The sequence below is a fragment of the Geospiza fortis genome, unplaced genomic scaffold, assembly GCF_000277835.1.
Source record: "Geospiza fortis unplaced genomic scaffold, GeoFor_1.0 scaffold162, whole genome shotgun sequence".
Taxonomy (NCBI): Eukaryota; Metazoa; Chordata; class Aves; order Passeriformes; family Thraupidae; genus Geospiza; species Geospiza fortis.
Window position 1 is genome coordinate 5,754,043 of NW_005054316.1, and position 25,143 is coordinate 5,779,185.

Below are 25,143 nucleotides of genomic sequence, written 5' to 3' on the forward strand. Positions count from 1 at the left end.
CCACCCCTTGGATCAGTTGTCCTTCCTTCCTAGATCCTCCTCCTTGGCTTTCTTACTCCTGAGGAATTTCTCCTGAGTCATATGGCCTCATCCTTAGGTGGTGTTTTCTGTTACAGATTTCAAAATGCTTTCCAGTCCTTTTTGTTTAATTCCTTGGTTTAAATGGGAAAACTTATCAGAAGTAACCAGGACAGCACCTAAGATAGCCAGGAGGAAAGCAAAGAGCTCTCAAATCCTCATCAGTGTTTGCATCATATCAAATAGTCCAGCCTATTAGAAACAGAAAGGTCTTACACATTTATATCTTTCTTTGTATGTTTTTTCTTTAAAGTTGTCCTTTGGACACTGATGCTTTTTGAGGTTTAAAAAACGTAACATTGCAGAAAAATACTTCTGAATCGATGCTGGTATGAATTTGTTTTTCACTGAATCAATTGTTTTAAAACAATGCTCAGTGCTCTTAGTGCCTTGGGTCAATCACTGATGGATTTTTAAAAATACTTCAGCAAGCAGCCTGCTCCCAGAACTTATTTCTACCTATTGTATTAAAATTGTAACAGTGGCTAGAAAAATATTTCTGATATGCAGAAATACCCCAACTAGCTGCCATTCAGTCCCATGTGGAGGAGTAATTTCTGAGCTGTCCATGCATTGTCTTCTCTAGCTGGCACAAGGCAGGTTCCTGATCGTGTTCTTTTTCTGATATGAAAGGATTGACTTTTGAGTAGGACCAGTGCTAGGCTTAGGAAAAAAGAAAGGAAGTAGTTAGCTGGTGATGATAAAATTAATAACAGCCAGTGGTAGCTCTGGTCTATTTTGCCCCCAGCAGATCCCAGAGAGTGAGGTGGGTTGCTGGGACCCCTTCTGAGCCAGGAAAAAGTGTGACTATGAGCCATGGACAGGGAAAGTAGCCAGATCATGAGGGTGCTTTTTGTTAGTTTTTTCATGCCCCAAAGCCAAATCAAAGAGTGACACATCCCCCCACCCCCGTCCATGAACTCTACAAGCTCTGCACTGTCAAGTGTATTTTTGGGCAAGTGTAAAACCACGGTGTGGTCTGGAGTGTGCCGTTTCCTGTAGTGTCTTATGAAATGGTTCAGTAGGAACTAGATAGGAAGATCACCATGGATGTCCAGGTGATGCAGGATACGGACTGTTTTTTCTTCTCACTCTGTTTGATCAGAATCACATGGGTGGGGTGTCCTCTCTTCTGGATTTGGAGGTTTTTTCCTGAGTTTAAATATTGTGATATGTGAATCAATTTAACCTTGCCTTTTTGTAGTCCACATAGTAGTTTGGACTAGCAATCAGCAGAGACCTTGAAATCACTCTGTTAATCTTATGACAACTCATTATTAGGAAATTGATTTAAGACTTGAGTTTCTTGCAAGGCTTGATACAAGGTCGCTGCAAAGGAATATGAATTTCTTCTGTCCCTGACTTGGTTTATGGACACTCAGAAGTAAAGTCTCTGTCCAGAGGGAAAGTTTTATTTGCTTTTTTGTTCTCTTTCTGCTTTGTACAACTGTGATAATCAGTGCAAGTGGGGAAAAGATAGGAAGAAATGAGGATCTCTGTGGCTGCTCCATCACTGGATGGAAGTATAGGGTATGCTGTCAGGTTGCATGTCAGTAGAATGAGAATGACAGATCATCAGAGGGTTAATACCAAATCTGTGTCAATGACAGCTTTGTGAAAATGAAGTTTCATATGAAAAGGTAAAGGCTGTCTTGCCTTTTTCTTCTCTGATTCCTGCATTGATTTCATATGAATTAGAATGATGTTTTGCCTAGCAGAGTTAGGCTGTGATGCCACTGTCCTAACATTTGAAACTGTGTGAGCAAAACCAATTCTATTCCCAAAGATCAGCCTGCATTCCTCACCCCTGAGAATGTGCTTTTTTTTATTAGTGTTTTAAAATATCTTCACTCTGACCATCTGCCCAAACTGTTAGCAAATCCTCATCAGGTAGATGCATCATAGTCATTTCAGCATTATTTAATACTTTTTGTATTTTCTGAATCTGAACGTTTTAATGTGCTGCCCAGCAAAAGCCCAAGAATGGTGCAGAGGCCTTAGATGCGGGTTGGGCTTTAGAGCCTGAGCTATTGCATGGTCTATGCAAACAGATCATGTAGTTTATGATCTAGAGATAATTTGCAAAAAAGTACAGAAAATCTCTAATATTTATTGATTTTAGCCAATTAAGGGATTTGCACAGTTAGTAACTGTGATATATGATGAAATTTGATGTTTTCACTGCTATCGTAATTTACACTTTCATCTTAAAACATTGCTGACAAGACTTAGAGACACATGGGGACTCTTTTTCAAGCTTAAGAGCTTTTCTTCATTGCTGAAAATAAAAGAAAATTTTCTTTCAGCTCGGAAAGTGAACTCTTGCCTGGGGATTTGTCACCACTGGTTTTATTTCTGGGGCTTGCAACACTTGATGCACACTTAAATGATTGTTGCTGTTTCACTTGACCCTTTCTGCTGAGGAGGAAGACAGGGCTGGCTCTTTGTGCCCTTCTGCCTGCATGGCTGTAGAGCAAGGCGACAGAAGGAAAGCGATTTGGATCCCAATTTCTGTTTGGTAGTCAGATCAAATAACATTTGTCATGAGTGAAATTTAGTCTGAATGCCCAGGAAACCTCAGGGGAGGGCAGCCTGTCAGGGAGGAGGATGTTGTGTTGAAGAAACAAACTACTACAATGGGAGCCTGGAAGCCAGGATGTGGAAGCTTCCCTGCCTGTGGCAGAGGGGTTTGAACTATATAATCTCTAAGTCCCTTCCAACCCCAAGCATTCTGTAATTCCAAGAGCCAGGCTTTGCATTCAGCTCAGCCTGCTGCAGTTGGGTGCAGCAGTGATCTTCCCTCTCAAACCAAGGGCTGCAAAGCCAGCGCCATGTGCCAGTGTCCATGTCTGCCTCCTCAGCCAACTGCATCCTCCGCTGGTGTATCCCAGTGTAAATACTGTTGGGAGGATGTCTGGAGCAACAGGAGCTCATGGAAGAGCCCCAGCTGCAGTTCCTGTAGGGAATGAGGTGCCCAGGATACATGTTCCTAGGCAGTGTTTGCCCCTGAGCCCATGGAAAGCCTCAGCATGGCTTGTACATCTTTCACCTCTACTGTTGAAGGAATTCTAGTGCTTAGGCACCAAACAAGTGAATTTCACTCAGCAGCAGTATCCTGACTTAAAAATATGGTGTGATGTGGGTAGTAAGAGAGGATCCAGTTTGTGACTCCTCTCCCAATTGCTCTCCTTGCTTATAACCCCCAGAGATAAATTTATCCAAAGCATTTATGTCACAACAAGCAACATAAAGTCACCCAGACTGAAAGCTAATCTCTGGGGGCTTCTTTTCCCTCCCTTTTTTCCCCCCAAGATCCTGGATGAATCAACAAAGAAATGACACTTCCATTGCATGCTTATGAAAGAGATTTAGTGGGATACAATCAAGTAATTTGAGTCACGTTACAACTTAAAGTCCCCCTAAGCTGGTGGGAAATAATTCTTAGATGCTATCTGTCTTTATGAGAAGAAAAAAAACCCAAACAGTTCATTGCCAAGAAATTACATGTATTTAAATTATGCATTTAAAATGTGTTATAATTTATTTCATTGTTAATAATTCAGAACTGGCTGTGCATTTCCTTCCCTGTAAATTCATTCAATGTGTCTGGAGGTTACTGGTTTGTTTCTTGGAGTTTTACAGATTTATTGCATTTCTGAGGGGAAGGAAATGTTGGTTTTGGCACAGATGCTAAGAATATTCTTGTTCTGAAAATGTGAAGCAGTGTTCTAGTGCACTGCAAATCTGGCCTCTTTTTTGTTGATACAGAGAAGGGTGTAGTGGTTTTCCTGCCTTACACATTTTACCGCCATGCATGATTCTCCTATTCTCATGAAGTGTTCAAGTGATTGATAAAAAAAGGAGAATATTGGTATTAATAAGTAGAGCTAAAAATCCATACAAGGTTTAAAACAATTGCAGTAATTGCAGGGTAGTTCCTGTGCTTAAATTCCTGAAGGAAAGTTTTGGAAGGCTGATCTGACTCTTATGAGAGCAGACTAGATTTGATTTCTTTGAAAAACAATGCTGTTGTTTATTCCTGCTTCAATAATGCTGCTTTTGACACATAGAAGTAGAGTATGGAAGAAATAAGTGAGACGCAGGAGAGGCTGTGTCTGTGCAAGGGAATGAACAGTTAATAGACAACTAAGACTGGGGACAAAGCCAGTTTCTGGAGAGCTGGACAAAGACCAAGCAGAAATAGTATATACTTTAGTTGGAGGAGAAAGTAATAGGAGAGTAGCAAGACATGAGCCAGCAAGAAAAAGAAAGAGATACTAACTACAAAGCATTGCAGAAATTACCTGTCACTCTGCTTTAAAAGCTTTTTGTTGGGCAGCATTGTCATGTAACTGTGTCATGTTACAGAGAGAACATGATTCTGAAAAGAGGAAGAAAGTTTGTGTTGGAAAAGCCTAGGGGAATTCTCAGAAACCTGAAACTGAAAAAAAAATCTTGGACACTTACAGCAACACCTCTCTCTTAACTCCCCCCTGCACTTCTCCTCCGGCTGATTTAATTTTCCCATTGCTACCGGAGGCAAGGGAGGGAGAAGAGGAGGAGAACATGTTTTAGCCAGATCCAGCAAGATGAACAAGGTGTTTCTGAAACATTTAATGCACCTGGAAACTCTGTAGCTTAGTTTGAAGTGCATAGCAAAAAATGTGTTGAAGGAAAAAAAGCATTTAATGTCACTATTGAATCTCAAGGATGATGTATTTTTAAAAAGAAAAAGAGGAAGAAGAATGTATCTTTCTAGCTGACACCCATAAATGATGAGAACCCTTGAGAATACAGGTTTAGGCCACTAGAAAGTTTACAAAAGCTAAGCATTATTTTCAATACATTTTAAACCATTAACAAAAGGTTGGGACTTTGCAGGTTTCTCTAGTTAGTAGGAGCTGGACACACAACATTTGATGTCTGTCATTGCACACTGTCTCTGTTGCACAGACCAGCTTTTACTTTGGCAGTGGCTGCAGCTCAACCCTGTTAAGGTTCAAGCCTTTCCCAGCTGCTTCAGTGCAAAATCAGCAAGATCTGATAGCACGTAAGAATAAAGGCCACAGAAAATCACCCTGGCATGATCTGGAAGGGTTCATGTTGCCCAGCTCTGAAATCTTCCATGAGTATTATTCAGTCCTGAAGATGGGTTTTGTGTGATAATTAAATGTTGTTTCCCCCCCCCCCACCCCACACACAGCTGCAGATGGATCATGTCAGACCTGACAGTCATAGACCATGGATGTAAGTGATTCAACAAATGGTTGAAGTCATGCTATGGATTTTGGTGGTTTTACCTTTCCACCAGCTGTCCTTAGGGGTCTGCTTGTAGAGAAAACATCTCTCTCTCTGTAGCTCATCCTACATTGCACTCAGGGTTTCCTCAACCACAGAAGAGAAACACTGCAAGAAACACCAGCAGAAGGTGAGATGAACAAAACATCATTGCTAAATGAAATCCTTTGTTAGGTGAGTTCACAGTGATCAGGGAATCAGCTGAAGACAGCTAGTGAATTATCCCACTGCTGTGGTTAATTCTTTCTTCAGCTTTTGCAGGGGAGCAGGCTCCTCAGCCCCTGCCTGCCTGTGGTTTAGCAGATAACATCATTACACCCTGACAGTCCCTGGGTGAGAATGCTACTGGTTAGCATATTTGGCAACCTGTTTTTTTTTCCCTGAGGGCCTGTATATAGCAGCAGGGCAGGAGTGAGACCATGTCAGCAGGGAGGTGTCTGGTGGCACAGACAAGTTTTTCTTAACCCCCTAAGAGTTGATACATCCTCTGTCTATAAGAGCCCAGAGGTTGCTTGCTTTAAGTTTAGATTTTTTCTTGTTTGTGCAGAAAATTCCACGTAAGACTGAGTGGAGAGTAAAGGAGGAACAGATGCTGCTAATTAAATTAACCATTTCCTAAAAACAAATGGCAAGCACTTCAATCCCATAAAAAAATATCAGCATGAAGCCAATTCTTTCTGGTTTAAGTGATTACTTACATGTCCAGATGCCAATTCCGGGAAAACTTGCAAATGTAGAGAGGTTTATTTTGTCTTACTGTGTATATTTCCTTATAATTCAGTCTTTTCACCTACCATTTTTGGTGCCTTTTTTTTTTAAGTTTATTTTTTAATGTATGGAGTGGTTGCAAAAGTTTTGAGACAAAAAATGTTCTTCTTGTGGGGTGAGAAAAACAAGGACTGTGTTTGAGGTGAGAGAGAAGGGAGGGAAACTGGGATAATGCTGAGGTGGTGCAAGAGATGACACTTCAAGGAGATGGGTAGTGAAGTAGAAGTCTTTTATTAGAGCTTCCAGTAGCTCTCTTTAGTCTGTCAGCAGTTAGGTGAGAAAGACAACCATTAGTTTATCTCAATGCATTTATTGCTGGTACCATATTGATGGCTCTTCTTCTGACACATGGGCAGGAGCATTTTTCTTCTAACCCAGGAATTATGAGTGAAGTCTCACTGAGTGGTGCACATATGTGGAGTCACATACACTCACTGAAGTGTTTACCATCAGACTAGGATTGATGTTATATTTTGCTGTTAATATCCATAGCACAGTTTTCAAGAGAACTGACGATTTTTCAAAATATTTGTTGTGTCCATGAAAATACAGAAGCCAGAGGTCTGGTGCTAGCAATTGTTTGTGGTTGTAGGAAGGGTACATGAGAGAAGGTGAGAGATAGAGCAGTGCTCCCCAGAGCTCCCCAGTAGTAGAATAAGGCAGATTTAGGACATGTGGTAGGTTAGGAGTCCCTTCAATAGCAGGGATTTGCTCTGAGCCTCCCCAGTTCTGAGTAGGTGCTGTAAGAAGTAAATTGGATCCTTCAATTTTGTGGATCCAGCCCTGCATTTCCTTCACTGTGTCTGTATTTGACTGGAAAAAGAGCCCCTTGCATTAAACTGCATGTCTGTGAAATTAGTGATGAGAACTTTTCCTTGCACAAAACCTACATGTTTTTTAGTTATAGTCCTTGCAGTATTTTCACCAATTACTCACCTCTTCCTGCCAGAAGAGTTTTGTACTTATAAAAACAACATCCAGATGCACCCCAGACAAGTACTGTGACTTCATATAAAATTGAGATTACATTCAACAGCTTGACCAAAGCACATCAAGGGCAATATTCTAGCACATTTAGCCCTGGCTTTACACTCTGGCTTGTTTTAGTTGTGAAATTGATGGCTTTATTAAAATATTATATAAAAGATATGGAGTCAAAGGTCCTTTCTAAAAGCCAGCATGCAGAGCCATGGATTCCAGAGTATTTAGAAACGAGGCACTTCCCTCTGTGTGAATAACAGGAATCACTTCATGTTTTGTGTTTGTGCTTTTCTGTGCTCAGTTGCCTCCCTGGGGAGCAGGTGCTGAGCCTGGAGTGCTGCCACTGCTGGGGAAGGGAACTGTGCATCCCTGTGAGCTCCACACTCCATCCAAGGGGCATTCCCAGCCTGTAGGCTGCCCTTTTTATTGCATAAAAATGTGCAGTATTAGTAGCACGTGAGCAAATTGGGCAAATACAGTGTTTTGTCTAGCTCTGAGTGTGAAGAAAATGTGTGTGCTGTAGTAATCTTTCTATTTTTTTCTTGTTATTCATTTCTTTTTTCTTCTTAACTTTTCTCAAAGCTAAACTTCCCACAAAATTCAATTATACTCTAAAAGTCTTTGTTGGCATGAAAGATAATTAAAAGTCCACTCAAACCTTTGATTCCCACATGGTTTAGAAGACAGAAGTTTAAAGTTAGCAGAGAGGCTGACTGAAGTGGGAAGGCGATGTTGGTGATGGAGCTCTTTGGATTGGAAGCTTTGGGGACACATCTGAAAGTTTTTCATCCTCCTCAGAGCAGGTGTTACCTGAAATAGGATCATGTTTTCCCTGGTATCTTGACACAATCCATGGACCCTTGTCTTTAGCTGGCTGCTCCAGCATTGCTGAGCTGATTTGGCAAGGGCTGATTTATGTGGGTCACTGGCTGGATGCTTGGCCAGGCTGCTCCTCCTGTGCTGACATCTGGCCAAAAACTAAAGGCAGCCTTTCAAATGCAAGGCTGTGTGCAGCCCTGTTGTATGGGCCATATGCATGTTCACAAAAATGAAACCAAAGTCTTCTGGTTTAAGTGAAATTTAAATATACTTTATTTATTTATGCACTGAATACTTATGGAACTGATTCTCAGTGACCACTATTCACAAATGCATAAAATGTCATAATGTTTGTCAAAAAGCTTCTGAGTGGGACAAATCTTGCATTTCTGTGCTTTCCAGTTTAGCATGTTATTCGTGATCCTATACAGGAATTTAAAAAAAGAAAAAAAAAAAAAGAGCCAGTTAACACTTGATTTAGTTTAATTTCATTCCTTCTACAACAAGAAAATATTCAGTGAAGGTTAGTGGTGCTTTTCTAGCACTTTTTTCAACCTGAGTCAGACTGTGCTGCTGTGCTTACCTATATTCCTTGTATTCTTCATTTGTATTGATATACAGAAAATTTTCTACTAGATACAGAAATCTTCTGGTTTGCTTATCGTGGCTTATAAATGTTTCATCACAATTCCAGGTTTTTCTCTGATCTACCATAGCTCTTGTGAGCACAGCATGTGAAACAAACGCTTGCCCACAGCAAGGAGTTGCATGGTGTAATGCACCAGTCACTTTTTTGGGTCTCTCCTGGTGTTAAAATTACCACTCTCTCCCAAAGTTCGGCATCCAGCTAGGGTGAAAAGTGAGTACAGGTTCTAAAAATGTTGACTATGTGTGTGAATATGTGCCAAGTACTTGAATGTTAGCAAGAGTGGGAGGGAGGCTTAAGGGAAATTGTAAACCTTTTTCAAGGCAAGCAAAATGACTGAACTCTTTATCACTTCTTTTCATTTCCAAAATGTCACAGCCTCTTGCTAAGCTCAACAGAGTTGCCATCATTTATTTGTAAGCTACTTGAAGGTGCTCTTTTAAAGAATAGTTATTAACCTTTCTATTTCAAAATCTGTTCTTATACAAAGCATTTTTCACTGGAGATGGAGTTACAGGGCAGTTTTTTTTCAGTATGGCATAGAATTTTTTGGGAGTTATTTCCTGAGGGAGGTAAATTTCCAGGGATTGCAGGAGGGCCCTCTGCTCCTTCAGTTGAGGCTGGAGCTCAACAGGTTCCAAAGCACACGGTGCAAGTAATGCTGGGGAGTGGCTGTGAAGACATTGTGCCTTGCACAGGGGCTCAGGACTGGGTTTGACTCCTGCTTGCCATTCCAGAGCTCTGCAAAGTTCCCTCTGTGCCCCCTGGGCATGGGGAAAAGATCATCCATCACCTGTGGGATCTTTGCTTTCCTTTCCCTCCTTGGATCCCTGCAGTGATGTTATTTTGGGGTCTGCTGGCTGGGAAGAGCAGAAACCTAAGCAAGCCCTGCCTGCTAGGGTGGGCTGCTCACCTCTGGGCAATCCCTCAGAGAGACCCTGTGGAAGTGGAAGCACCACCAGTGGAAACAGTGATTGCTCCTTCCTTTGTGGGACACTTTGGCCATGTGTTGATTCATTGTTAACCAAGCTGATAATTAGCCCTTTCTTTCCCTTCCTGGGTGCATCAGCTGCTGGGTGAGTTGCAGAAAGCCCAGAATGAGAAACAGTCGGGTCAGGCAGAAGTTGCAAGCAGGAATTTCTGAAGTATTCCTGTGGGCTTTCCTGAGAAACAGCTTGCTTTCCCAGGGACTGATGGAAACAGGCGAGCACTCTGGCACACGCTGTTCCCTCTCCAGGGTAGTAGTTTAAAAAAGAAAGCTTTATAGGGTTTAAATAATGCCAAAGATGAATTTGGTGAAGACTGATGCTGTACATACTTTATTTGCAAGGATTTGGAATTTCCAGTGCTGCTTGGAGTTGCTGGCAATAGGTCCAGGGCTCAACAGTCATATTCAGGTTTTTTGTACCACGTCTTTCATTTCAATCAAGTTCTTATTATGGCACTCTGAAGCACATGGCTAAATAGTAAAGCTTTTGTGCTCAATTCATCTGTATCAACAAGGTCATGGCACTCGTAATCATAAAACTAGAGAAACTTGATAATTGTGAGAACAGCTTGTGTTTCATTTGGGTTTTTAAGTAATTCATGTCAGTGTTTTGTATTCTGGTTGTAAGTACTCAAGGGTCATGTAGCCTGGTTTACCTCTAAATAAATAAGGAAAAATAAAAATATTTTTTTAATGAAAGCTAAATTGTTTAAAGGTTTAAAGACAGTCCTAAAGAAAATACAAAATACAGTGAAGCATGTCATTCCATACATTTTGGAGTGACCTTTGTCCACATTAATCTCACTAAAATAGGCTAAATTATTCTTCTTGTTTATATTGGGTTTTGTACAAAGTAAAAAAAATCAATATATTATCTGATTCACAATCAGTCTGAATGCATCTTAATGGTAATTGGAAGGCTTAGAATGTTTCATTGGGCTATGATGACTGCTAACTCCTAATTCCACCTAGAAAAATGAAAGGTTTTCCTGCACAGCCATGTATTGATGCATGGTGGAGTAGCTGGGTGGGCTCAGGTGTCCCTGACAGACAAACAGGCATTTCCTCTGGTGCCCTTTGAAGCTCTGTGTGCTGAAGTTAAGTACTGAATGAATATTAGGCCATGGGGTAGTATAGTGCTGGAAAGCACTGGTGGGGAGGAGATGGGGTCTGGTGTTTTTTCTGTTGGTGCTTGCTTTCTGGCTCAAGGGGTCCTCATCCAACTCCAGCTAAAGCAGTTCAGTTCAAGCTGGCATATAAAAGTTGAAGTTGGCATTAGGTTTTAGCCTACAGACAGCAAAGATGTATTTTATGATTGCTTAAAATGCCAATGTCTGAATGAGAAAGAGAGGGACATGCTGGCAAACAAACTCATAGGGGCTTGTGGATAGCTAATTTTTTTTTAAATGCAACAGCTGAGCAGGTGTCAATGAAAATCAGAAATCTGTTGTTCAGGCTATTGTCTCTCATTTTATACTTGGAGCTGAAACAAGAATAGTCTTTCTGGTGTTTGTCCATACTGCTCTTTAAGCAAAGAGGTTCTGATCTATGGCCAGCCCTCTTTAAGCACTGTGATAATGCAGTCATTCATTATTAACAGAGAGTGGAGGCCCCAAATACATCAGGAACAGCCAAGTGGGGAAATGAAGGTATCAATTATGTATTCTTGATGATGATGATGCTCTTATAGAGCAGTTGTTTTCCCCTAAGGGAAGAATCTGCTGGGAGAGCAAAGCATGTTCTCAGTGCCTTCTCTGACAACAAGATGACATCTCCCCACCTGAAGCTTCAACAAGCCCCTTTCTTTAGCCCCTTTCCCTCCCAGGAGTGCTTGATGCTCTGCTTAGTCCTGGACAGGTGCCTGGATCTAAAAGGAGAGTGCTGCTGGCTCTCTCACAGGGCAGTGGGATCCTGTTTTCCAGCCCTGCCTTTACAAGTGACAGGCACCTGTGCACCCAGGGTGAGCTGTGAGCAGGGCAGGCTCCAGCCCAGCATCCCTATGCAATGAGCTGCAGGGCAGCAGCTTGCTCATTTGTAATTTGTTCCAGCTAAAGGTTTTTTTATTGCCAGCACCTCACTTCCATAAACAGCGATTCCATAGAAAGACTGAAGTAAAAAAATATGTATGAGTACAGCCTCAAACCTTCATGAAGACGGTATATAATTCCACTGGGTTTTACTGCAGTGATTTACAGTGCCATCACCTTGCTTGATGGAATTTCTGTTTCGTGATTGTGTAGGAAAGGGACCATAATGGTTTTTCAAATAAAACTGAATCCCATCACAGTTGCACAGACTCGTCCTGTGACAAGGACATGAACATGCTCTGCTGAGAAGGGCAGCTGAGCTGACAAATATATCAGCTTGTGCCTGATTTTCCCCACCTTGGCCCTAGTAAAGAACAAGTTACAGGGAGTAAAACAGCTGTTTGCTGTGTGCCTGGGATGCAGAGGGTAATGAAACATGATGCAGAATAAAAGTCAGCTGCAACTTGGCAACTCCCTTTTCCTCATAGCAAAGAAGATAACTTAGACTGTATTAAGAATTATGATATTATATGTACAGAATGATATGAATGATATTTACAGGCTGTGGTTTTAGAGTTGGCAAATTAGTATTTTGACTAAGACTGTGTTTAGTCATTAATAGGTTGTTCTGAGTATTTTGGAGTTTCACTATTATTGTTTATTCGAGCTGGTATCTAGCAACAAAGACGAGCATTTTAAAGGCAGCTAAAAACTGAATTTAAAAATAAACACAGTTCTTTCTACAAAGACAGCAGAGCTAAAAGCCTGTACAAATATTTGCAATGAGAGTAACAATCAGTAATTTGTTGGTTGGGTTTAAAAGTGTTCTTGACCTCTCTGGCAGGGTTCTGAGGCCAGCAAGGTCACATAAAGAGACTGTTTGCTTTGAGGTTGACTTGCACACATGTGGACAAGTAGTGCAGTATGCTGTTTCCTCTACTAGAAAAAAAGGTGTTGAAGTGGTGCCAGTATAGAAGAAAATGATGCTCTTGAAAAGCAGCACAGTGAGCTCTGGGCTGTCCTGTCCCAGGCATTTAATTACATGACTGATCAAATTGCTCCTAAGGTTTTGGGTATGTTCATGTTCTGTTATTCATAGATCAGGAACTCCCTGTCATAGTACTTAGGAGTGGGGAAGCATTGGGATGGGAGCCCACAAAACCAAACCTGCTTTCAGATATATAAACATGTTAATTGTGAAAGATTTGATTAAAGGTAGTAATAATAAGGGGAAAACCACATGTAATATTCATACATAATTGTGTTTGGCAAGGGCACTGGCTGGTCTAGAATGAGTTGGAGTGGGTTCCCCACCTTTTTCATGCTGAAGAGGAAAACAGCTGATGAGGTTAGCACTTCAGGCGGTCATTGCTTCAGCACTGGATGTGTTGAAGGCATCAGAGCATCTCTCACACCTGTTGGTAGTGAGCTCAAGTGATCACCTCCTGGCAGAAGTCTTCCCTCTCTTCACAAACTTCTCTCCCCTTCACTCCTGTTCTGTTCCTGTCCCAGCTCAATGGTACATTCTCCAGCTCAGAAGTAGGAGCTGACTCAGTTTTAGAAGCCCAGACAAAATGCTGTTTTTTCTCAGTGCAGTGATAATGTGTTGTCATCTCATTGCAGGGGTTCCATGCTGTTGTCTCCTTATTGCAAAAGTTTCACCTTCTTGGTTTTTCTCGTGGGCATCTCCTCAGAGTGCTCTTTTTTTTTTTTTTTTTTTTTCTTCCCACAAAGCAGCCAACTGACTCCAGTTCCCTTCTCAACCAGCCACCCCACTCTTTTATAGCACTCCTCTTCCCACCAGTTACAGCTGTGGCCTGTCAAAGCCAGGTCTGTTCCTGATCTTTGTTAATTGGCCCAGCTGCAACTCCTTAGGGGTAAGATTACTTTCTACACTATCTTTATTTTCTTATATTCTAGCCCCCTACAATAACATGCAGCCTTACAAATGGTCACTGGTTTGGCTGGTGGTTCATCCAAGGTTTCTGTTGTGCTGGTGCAGAAACACAGGCTGAGATGACTGGAAGCCCACTTGTGTGGGCAGCATCTCTGTAAAGCTGTACCTGTGTGCTGCCTCTGCCTGCAGTGGGGACACAGCCAGAGACGTGCAGGGAAATGCCTCTGTCTTTCCAGGTGTATCTGGCATGGCTGAAAGGCATCAGGGAGGGATCAGCAGTGAGTCCTTTAGCCAGTGATGCAGAGTAGGGGGGTTAGCAGAATAATCTCCTAACATGCTGCAGCTTCTCCTTTGGGATGGTGTACACCTCCAGAGGAGCCAGCCAGCTGAGACCTGTGACAGCCTCAGGCTTGCTTAGGGAGAGGAGAGGAGAGACAAACAGCCCAGAGTAACTTTGGCCATGCTTTTACTCTTTTGCTAGGTTTTTGACCTGGCCTGTTCAGGGCAGATGGAGAGTAAATTGCTGCTAACTGGGGTGGTGGAAACCAGGGCCACAGGCTTCCCTGTGACTCTCCTCACCCAGTTTTATCTCAGCATTGGGATAACACACCTCTTAAGTACTGCAAAAGTGGTTGCTTTTAATTCCTCTTTATCACCACACACGAGAGAGGCCACAGGTGCTTCAGTTTATTTTCACACTTCTAGCCAATATCTGCTGGGGAGATTTACCTCTTGCCTGCAGCTAAAAAGATTCATTGTGAATTTATTACGGTTATATTTCTCCCCCGTAATAAGGCTATGCCAAGAAAAGTCAGTAAAGAAGCATTTCCAGTTTTGCAGTTCTGGTTTTCAGATGTGATGTTTCAAAATATCAATACAGAATTTAATAAGATGAGTACATGCACCTTACTTTTAGGTGAAATTACAAAATCATCCAAAAATATTTGAACTATAAATAGAAATATATACCGTTGTAGTCCAAGGAGATTTATCCCTTTATGTTCAGACACAAGAAGCATTAATTTTCAATTAGCAGCTCAGTTGCTCAAAGTAGTTAGGTTACTCTTTTATGTACAATACTTCAGTTCTTGTTTTTTGTATCCTCCCGCATGTCATTGTGCCTGGATTTTTTTCCCCCCTGTTTTTGTGGAGGAGTTGCTTTGACCTTTGATATGATGTTTTGTGTATCTGGAAAATGTAACTGTCTGGAAACTTTCAATTTGCTGATTTTTTTCTAAAGTATTAGGGTTGAAGAAAAAAGAATAAGCACCCTGCATTAAACCTATGATCCCTTTCCTTCTGGTTGGAGCCAGCTGTGTCCAGGGTGAAAGAGGAGGTAGCAAGAAGATTTTCAGCCAGATTGCTTTCAAACCTGTATAACAGGATGGCTGAGCATTTGCATGTTCCTTCTTCAGGAAGCTGCAAGTGTGGAAGTTAAGCATTTTATTGAAGAGGAGGAAGAAGTAGTGTAGCTGTTCCAATAAGGACTGCATGTTGCCAAAATGTCAATAATTAATTTACAAACACATGTTTGTGGGCATATTGCAAACATAGGTCAGATCTTTTTTTTTCCCCAGACCTTAAGATAATCCCTGATGTGTTTTGACATAAGAAACAGTTGAGAAGAGAGGTGGTGTGATTGTAGAGGTCTGACTGCAGTGCTCAATGTGCTGTAGAGCACACCCAGCTCAGATGCCAGTGTAGATAGAGCGGATGAGCTCTGAACCATGAAGTTCCTGCATGGGAAGTGCAGTTCAGTGATGCTGGGCAGCCCTGACTGGCTGTGTTGCTTTGATATTTTTAGTGTCTCTACAGAGTGTCCTGCAATCATAACTTAGCTTTTCTTCTCTGTAGAATTAACCCCGTGGGAGTGAAAGCTATACTGTGAAGTAATGCTGAAGCTGGAGGTTACAAGTGTGTTATCTGCATTTGGGATGCACTAGCAAGAGACAATTTGTGATAATGAGAGCCTGTACCCTGACAAACCAAGCAACAGTACTTAAGCTGAGGCGGTTATTGTGACCAGGAAAAGAAAAAGCAGCATTTTTTGCACTTACCCCAGTGATGCAGGAAGCACATGTCAAGCCCTAAAGCTAGCCCTGTTTTATGTCCTGTTTCCTGTGTAATTAGTGGAAAGCCCAGGTCAGGTCTCCTGCTTGCTTGCTGGGGATCATTGTCTTGTAGGACTAGGGCATTCTACCTAAGAGACAGATGGCTAAATAAGCTTTTCAGCCAGTTAATCCCAGGTATACAGCTAAGAAAGTGAGAACTAAAAAAAAATACATCATTGTTTGGAACTGTGGTCAAATTTCTTCTCTGCACACTGCAGAAAAGAACAGTGTGGCTGAGCATCCCTCTGAGCCATGCAGCTCTTTGGAATGTGGAGCCCTGAGCATGCATGCTATGACTTTCAGGGAAGCACAGGCTTCCTTCTTTTCCTTTGAAGTACCTGTGTAGCAGTACCTGTGCTTTTTGCAGAGCTTAGGTAGGGGCTCATCACAGGCAGAACAGATTGTGGTCTTTTGAGCTGAGCTTTCCACTCTTGCCAGGTTTGACTTTCTGCAGGAAGGTAACATTTTGCCTGTGGAAGCAGTGGGAGTTGCAAGGTTCGGACTTGAAACCCTTTCTGGACTTTGGCACTGCTGATCCTAGTGTGATTCCAACAACCCCAGAGGCATTTGTGTGTATTCAGGCCATCATCTCCATCCCTGCTGAGGTTATCCTAGGGGGATTTCCTCTGGCTCTTCCAGGGCAGCAGCCAGCCTCCCTGTGAAGTAGCCACTACCCAGCCTGTTCAGCTGATTGCCCGCAGGAGGTCCAATTAACATTTGGCAACATTGGCAGTTCCATATGGAAACTACCACTCTGCCGCCCACATTTGAACTTCAGCTTTTTCCTTTCATTTCATTAAAACACAATCAAGGCAATTAGCTCATGACAGAGTTTCTCCAAAGTTAAGCTCCAGATGTATGGCAAGGCAAAAGCATGCAGATGCCAATTCATTGTGCTGCCTGGAGGTAGATTATATCTCTCCCATTTACCAGTTTATCCACCACGGATTAGCTGCATTTTTTTCCCTTTCAAGTAGGTTAAGAAAAACCAACAACAAAAAACAAAATAAAACAAAACCACCCACAAAACAAAAGTGTGAGAAAGAAAAAAAAATTCCATCTGGTTCAGGTCAGGAAAAATAATAATTTGAGATACTTATTGAAAATGACATTTATAGTGTCAGAATGACTTCTGATTTTCAATGACTACATCAAACCTCGTATCATGCAGTGTCTTGAAGTTTGCCAGTAAGCTTGAGGAATAAGCAACTTACTTACATTCTATAGTAAGTTGATGACTTACTGCTAATTGGGGATAATAGGCAGCTGCAAAAACATGTTCATTTTACTGGCATAAAAACCATGGTTTCCAACTCTGTGCCCTCTGGCAAGGTGGTATGGAAAATCATATTGTTGTCGGAAGAGGTTTTGAGTTCTCAATAAACCAAGAGGACTTTTGCAGCACGTCCCTGCAAGGCAGCAGGGTGCAGTGGGAGGAAGAGAAAAAAAAACTGTACTAGCTAACTGGTAGTTAATAAGCAAAGAAATTGTATCTAAATCTACATGTAAGGTTACGCTGAACTGGGGCCAAGGCACCTTCTGCTGGATTTCTCAATTCATTCATGGTTAGATGAGGCAATACCCTGAGTCACCTGTATTCTGACAGGATGAAAAGGTTTTCCCCACATGCTTTGAGAGTGATGTGGTGATACTACGCAATACTGCAAGAGAACTATTGCTAGTGAAAGTTTTAGGCACCAGTGCTACCTCAGTGCCTTGGTATGGTATCAGTGGGGCACCTGATCCTGTGCCTTTTTCCCTCTTGGTTATGTTGTCCAGCCATAGGAGGAGGACTTTTCCTTCATCTTGCCACTCTTAACCTTGCTGTATGACAGGGATCCAGAGCAGAGTTGCAGTGCAGGTGGGTAAGCCTTGGTTGATGTGGGTGAGAGAAGGGATTGCAGCATGAAAGGTGCAGCACAGTGGGAAGAGAACTTGATGTTCTGGTGGCACCTTCTTGTACTTAACAGCCCTGATGTGAGAAAGATTCCCTTAAATATATACCAGTACTCCAGCAGGATTGGATTAGATCAGTTGTGTAGAAAGGTGCTGGTGAGGGAAGTGCAGGTTAGGTTCTTCTGCTGGCTTTTCATTTTCACTGCCAAGAGAAAATATATACAGAAGCAAAAAATACAGAACACCCAAAGTCGTAAATATAGTCCTCTTTTCTTTTGATCATGAATTTCTTTAAGTCAAAGTTTTTTAAAAATGGTCTTGCTGCATTCTGATCACAGGGTCTGGAGCCAGGAGAAACACACTGCTTATCTCACAATAATTGATATTAGACTTGCTTGAAATGATCTGGTGGGTCATTCTTCTGTTGCATTTTGCTCTTATAAAGTTAATTGTAAGTTCTTATCTGAAAAAAGCGTTAGCATGTGCCAGGGCTGACGTCTTAGTGTTGAAGTGTACCATGCCCTGGGAAAACTGTGATGGTTTCACACACCTGCCTCACACAGCATCTCTGGAGATCATTCACAGCAGTAAAATGTTTCCTCAGCAGCTACAGAGATCAACACTGCTTATTGCAAGGAGCCTTCCTGGGATGAGACATGTTCAGTCATCTCTAAGCATTTGTAGGAAAGTCAGGGTCATCCACAGGCTGATCTAATCTTCTCTGGCTGCCCACAAGCTTGAGGAGAGGCTGTCCTTTTTGTACGTTTCATCCAATTGACAGCCCATGTGGCATGATTCAGCTTTGCAGTGTCCCTGTGAGCCTTGTTGGCCTTTGCAGCAAGATCTCCTCATCGTGGGACATTGACATGTAGGATTCATATCCTCACTTCTTGTCCTCCTTGTGCACCTAGCTGATCCTGCAGCTGGAAAATCTTCACCTAGGGAAAAGGACTGGAATATGGTCATGTAAATTATGCAGGTACTATAGCCAGAAGTCCTAGTGTCAAACTTATTAATAATGTTTATTGAAGACAATGAAGTGACTCGCTGGGTTTTTGAAGAAGGCAGGACTTCAAGATACTATATATACAAATAGTAGAGTAACACAAGTCTGCAAGCTCCTCTAAACCTCAGAGAGCTAAGATGTTTCCTTTCCTCTCAGTGAATACGTATAATGTTTATGATGATTAACAGAAGGTAGATAAGTTTTCTGAGGTGAAAAACACACTGCTTTATTCTTAAGTAGTACATGGCCTGTAAAGCAAATCGTGTGCATCTGAAGCATCAGTTTCCTAATGGAGTATTTCAAACAAGAGGAGTAATAACTTTTGTAAAGATCTTTCTATAAATGCTCTGAAATGTCTTTGCTGAAATTGTGGGGTTTTTTTCTAGATAATTTAATAATTGATAAAATGTGCTAGCTTATGAATATATGTGTATACACATAATATATGCACTTTTGAATATAAATAAGTTCCTTTTTCTAGACATATTACTTTAACTTAGATTATTTCCAAAGTTAGTCTGTGATATCTGGCCACGCTTATTCCTGCTTTTCAATTACATATTTCAAATTAGGGCATTGGTACAAAGTCCATGGATTAGTAAATTCCCAATTTTGAACACTTGTTGAACTCACTAGATAAATCAAATCCTTGCCTTTTATTGTCAGAAGGAATTAATGTTGACATCTGTTTTCAAAAGTTTCAATCTTCCTGAATAGAATCATTTTCCATTATTTTTGTCTATTTGCTCAGTTTGAAGCAGACAGATTTATGTAGCTAAGATGAATATGATTATTTTGGAGTTACCAGTTTTCAGCAGAGGACAGAACGAGAACCAATGTAAATCTGTATTTCTCTGGGAGGAGCTATTGGAGCCCTAATTCTCCTCCATTTCTGCTGCTAGGCACAGGGCAAAAAAATCTAGATGAGGTTTTTGTGAAAGTGATCTCCTGCAGTGGGCTGTACTCCATGACTCAGGAGCCTTTGAGAAGATCAGTGTTCCAGTGCTTACAAGGCCATGCTGTCTGTCAGCAGGATGCAGGCTCTTCACACCAGTAGCACAGCCTTTCTGAGCCACTGGAGAGAAGAGCATGGCTTTTGTCCTGCTGCCTCAAGGGTGGGTGTCCTCTCACTCCCCCGAGCTGACATCTCCCTGCTTCTGCCAGTGAGATATTGCCTGGCTCCTGCCCCAGGACGGGACTCTACAGCCAACACATCCTGGTCTCTTTTCTTCATGGCTTCACTTCTGAGTATTTGGATTTATTGTTGCTGATTTCACAGAGAAACCATGTGTTTCTGCATCCCATAGCACCATGGGAATCTTGACTGGAAGGGACTCAGGAGGTTACTTGGAGCAGGACTGTTCCTGACAGTAGGTGAGGTCAGCCCCAGAAGGAGCTTTGGAGGTTTGCCTGGCTGAGCCTTCACATCCTCCCAGGATCTGTTCCAGTGCTGCACTACCCAACTCCTGGTGGTGTTTTCCTTACCTCTTACCTGGCTTTTCCTGGCTGCAAACTGTGGCACTCATCCCTTCTTATGTCAGCTGGAATTGCAGAGATAAATTTTGCTCTCTTGTCTTTTTCATAGACTCCAAATAAGTGTAATTCTCCCTTAGATCCACAGTTTCCAGCAGAGGCTTCTGCACTCCATAGGGGACTGCACTCCACAGATAATGCCTGTAAGCCTGGACAGAAGTGCAGTCCCTAAATTCAGGCAAGGCACCTGTGCAGGGCTCCTTGTGCTGCCCTGTGCCTCTCTGCAAAACTGCCCACTGCCTTTGGTGGTGTTGTCAGCTCTCATCTGGCTTCTCAGGGTGTGCTGGGGGGTAGCTGCTTCATCTTAAGGCAGTCTCATTTTAAATCTCTCTAAGGTTCACCTCGTTCTCCAGGGCACACAGGTGAGGAAGTTTATCACTACTTTTCATAGACTTCAGTCAAATTATACAATGAATCTTTCTTGCCACTACTTTATTTCAAAACATTGGAAATAAAGTTTTTTGGACTCTCTTTGCATTACATCAGCTTTCTCACAGAAATTATTTATTTTTTTTAGCATCCTGGATCAATCTAAAGCCTAGGACAAATATAGGACTCATTACATCTCATTTGTCTGAGAAACAGAATAATAAGATTGCACCATGATATTATGTGGCTGTATATGTATCTTTTTAGCAGCTAGGTCACAGGACCAGGATTCAGGAAGCTATTTGGCAAACATAAAATTAAGCACTTAACAATTCTGTGCCTCATGTTTTTCCGCTGTAAAATGGGGACATTGGTATTTCTTTCTTTGAATAGCATTTCTGATTTAATGATCTGTGATTATCATTACTACCGTTCAGAGTGGCATCAACTCTGTTCCGAATTAGTTATAATTAGAATTTTTAGATGAATGAAAGCAATTACAGAGCCTATATGCCACAAACAGTTAAGCCCATGATTAATTTTGTGTCTCTTAAGTAATGGCAGTTACTTCATTGCTCATAGGAGTAAAATTCAGCACATTGGAAGTGTTTGCAGGACTACAAATGGAAGGCTAATTCTTCAATAGAAATAAATAATAGTAGATTCTCAGGGTAGTTTAACTGTATGCTACAGGACATTGTTGGATGAGTCTTAATTGGTTCACGAAACTCAAAGTTTGCGAAGTGTTGGCTTTCATATCATTCAATATGTTTTTGCAGTAAAGAAATCTTTCTATAAGTTTTGGCTCCAGTTCAAAAGCTTATTGTTAAATACACGTTGTTAGTAAGAAGCCTGACTCATGGCAGGCTGTGCTGGGAAGGACTGATTACCAGGGATATCCAACAGACCTGTTCCCATTCCACTGCCGGAACAGTTATCTTTAGAGTTTGTTTAAGAAAGGATTAGTTTTACCCAAAAGAAACAGTTTATGTTTTCACGTTGCAAGGGTTTTGTTTTCTGTGTGAGGATAGCTAGTTATTCAACTTCACCAAGGATTGGGAAAAACTCACCCAAACATAAGTTGGAAGAAATTCTCCTGTAGTGATAGAAAACCACTGGACTGTGCAAATACACCAGATGAGCATCACGAGATGCAAGTTCTGGACAGCTGCAGTTGCAGGGCTGAGAAGCACTGAAGCCCAGGGCTGCCTTCTGGAACAGGAAAAATCCATGTTGATGCACACACAGCCTGTTGCAATACTGGTAGTGGTGGAGTTTAGCTATTGGGTACTATTTTTTTTTTTCCCATTCTTCAGTTATTATTTCTTTTCTCTATACAGTTGATGGTTTGGACAAGGCTTCAGTTGCTAACTCAGATGGACCAGCCCCAGGATCCCAAACTCCCCCCTTCAAGAGGAAGGGCAAACTCTCCAACATTGGCAAAATCTTTAAACCTTGGAAATGGCGGAAGAAGAAGACCAGTGACAAATTCAGAGAAACATCAGCAGGTATGTCTGTGGCCCTTTGGTGGCAAATAGTAGAAAGCACTGTGATGGATTTGCAGGGTGATTGAAAAGCTCTTTGAACTTGTTAGATGGCAAGGATTATTTAGGCACTGTAGTTGACATACAGAAAAATGGTTTGGTCCTTGGCAAGGAAAAACTGAACCTTGTTCAGCTTCTGTCTTGAACCTGTCCCCTAAAATACGCAGCTGATTTGTTTACTATACATGTCCTCAAATATATTGGAAAATCTCTCTGTCCTCCTGGTAGTCAGTGACTTGAATATGAAACAGACCTTGCCTTTGTGGGGTCAGAAGTCTGGGGGAGAAGCAGATGTAGCCATGCCCAGCAGAAGAACGAGGATCAGCTCTGCAGCCCCTGCCTTCAAGAGGCTGCTGTGGCCCTTCACTTCCCCACTGACAAGGTCTGAAATCAAATGCTGTGATTGAATTATATTCTGTCTGAAAAAGAGGGGTATTAAAGGCTGGGATTTAGTTAGCCAAACATAGTTGTTTGGGGCCACCTGAGATGCTCTGGAGTGTCCTGGCTGCTCTCCCAGAAGGATTGATATCATATTTGTCATCCCTGTGCAGACAGCTCTGAAACCCTGGGGCATCTGAAGTGGCTGTAGACATCCATGTTTAGAAAACTGAATACCACCCTGCATATATGTGTGTGTGTCTTTGTGTCACTGCTCCAGCCAAACTTTCTCTACAAAAATCCCAAAATTCTGGTTTGGGATTCAAACACTTGATGTTGTGGTTTCCTAAACTTGAATCTAATTAGAGTCCAGTGAGCTTCTGTGAGCTCTTTAGATTCATTGTCACCGTGCAAGCCCTCTGTCTACTGTCCTCCAAGGCTGTAGGCAATAAAACCAACTCTAGTCTCCTGAAGTGTTTTCAGTAGCTCCCCTGAACTCTTAGAGGTACACTGCTTGACGTTTTAAACCCTTACCAATCCGTGACAGTTACATCAAGGAGCTCTATGGTTTGACAGCAAAACTTCTAAAACAAACTTTTTTCTACACAAAAAGGAAAAACAAGCCAATTTCTCTAGTGTCTTCATCACTCCAGATGCCATCTAAAGTTTTGAACAGATTTCTGAGATCTTCAAATCCTTCTTTCTCTCCTTTTTCTGTTTTGTTTTTTTTTTCATTTTCCCACATACCCAGCAACAAACCCCCCACAATTTCTTCTGTTACTGCAATAAAAAAAAATCCCCTCAGTCTGATATCTCCTTCATTGCTTCCCATTTCCTTCAGCTTTCCCAGTACTTTTATCATATTGCTAAAGCAAAGTTATTTCTAGTTAATGACTCCTGAATGACTAATGCAGCTTCTCCTGGACAGGTATGTGATTTTATATGCAATGAATTCTTCAGAGTAATGACCATTCATAAGCTGTGTATACAGAGATTCCCTAAGCTTTCACAACCTATTAGCATGTGTTAAACTGTTATGCCATTAGATAATAACGCATGTATCATTTTTCAATTATTTTTTAAAAAACTAATATCTGGCAAGTTCATATTAAAGATATAATTTTCTATGTTGTGCTGTCTTTCTTCCGAGGACCTGAATCCAGTCTTGCAAGCATGACACATCAATTCTTATAATACCAAGGCAGAGCATGTGTTAGTATTTCTTTTACAAAAGCAGGAAATTAAGCACAAAGAAATTAAGGTCAACATTTTCAAAAGTGCCTCCTTAGATACTCACTTCTATTTAATTCACTGGTCTTGTTCATGATGTTGTGGTCCGTCAAGACACTGATTTGCTTTTAAACTGTTCATGGATCACTTATGTTTGTGTATGTGCTTCATGTGAGCCTGGAACTTGAATTGAGAAGTAGTTTGAATTGCATTCATCCTGCCTTAGATGGCAATTTCAGGGATGAATAAAAATAGTATTCCCTGTATTTCTTGAAGAAATAGACCCAGGACCAATGCAGACTAAGAAGAGGCATTGACGTGGCAAGCTGCCCCTTGTTGCTTGCTCAGTGACACGGCAGAAGAAACTTGCTTATCTAACTTGAGAAGGAAATGGGAAGACATCCATTCAAAATAAAAATCCTACAGGATATCCTCTTCCTCACACTACTCAATCAGAGGTATATTCATGACCAAGTGGGGGCTGTCTGTGTGCCTGCCTCTTACATGCAGGAAGCCCATTTCCTGGCCTGGGACCTTGGGAGAGAGGACCATGATCCTCGTTTACTGCCAGTTCCCTTAACAGGGCTTCAGTGTGATAAATCCACATGCAGCTGAAGAAAGGGTTTCTTCTAAAACAGAATGTGGGCTATTGGAAGGAACTCTCACTCCTTTCTGTGCGTTTTCAATAGGCTTTTTGAAATAGGTTCTTGCTATGGACTTGCCAGGACATGTTCCATGGAGAACTTTTTGTCTTAGGAGCAACTGGAAGATGTTCGTAAACAGCAAATACCACAAGCATCAAAAAAGGAGGGATGTTTAGATGTTAGATGTTAATATCTGTGCCAGTGTGGGAATGATGGTTGGAATTTTTCCCTTCAGCAACGTGTTTTCCACGCTCTATCTCAGAAAGTCTGTTCTTTGGGCACTGGCTGTATGCTTTTTGCCTAGAGGGCTTTCAGAATCAAGGAAAAACAAACATAAAATGCCATCATCTCAAGGGTTTCTCTCTGCAGTGTTTTGCTGCAAAGGAAAAGACAGCAGTTTGTGTCTTGGCACAAAGTAGATGCCACTTCAAAGCTTCACTGCAAAAGTATACACAGAGAGGGATCAGAAGGCAATTTTAGCTCTTACTAGGTCAGAGAAAAATTAATAATCGGAATGCTCTCAAGCTTCTCTTAGAAGAACAAAACTAAGTACTGGAGAGTATCCAGAATCTTACAGCACTCTTTGAGTAAAAGAATGGGTTTTAAGACTGCCTGAGGTTTGCAGCTGCTGACCATCACTAAGCAATCTTTTTTGTGGGGATGAGGAAGGGGAGAGAGAGAGAGAGAGAAAGAAGCTACTTTTTGAGGTAAACTGTTCCCGTTATTAGTGTTGTTATTATTTGTATTGGGCAAAACTGCAAATAATTGTGAAGGGAGTAAGATTTACTGGAGTAAATGAGGGCTGCATACAATACAATAAATTTACATCCTTTCTGATGGTTACACCTGAAGTCAGGGCAAGTTCTGCTGCTGACTGTAGCGGGGGAAGGATTTTTACCTGGAATTTTTTTATTCTTCTGGATCGTGAGA

General features: G+C 41.6%; 1 protein-coding gene across 2 annotated transcripts in view; it reads left to right on the plus strand.

Moving 5' to 3' along the window:
• PHACTR2 (phosphatase and actin regulator 2) overlaps nt 1-25,143 on the plus strand; it is a 135,383-nt gene that overhangs the window by 63,449 nt on the left and 46,791 nt on the right. For both annotated transcript variants that reach the window (XM_031056268.1, XM_005420141.3), the window contains exon 2: nt 21,758-21,925. In XM_031056268.1, coding sequence (XP_030912128.1) covers nt 21,758-21,925 — 168 coding nt within the window. The remainder of the gene's footprint in view (nt 1-21,757; nt 21,926-25,143) is intronic.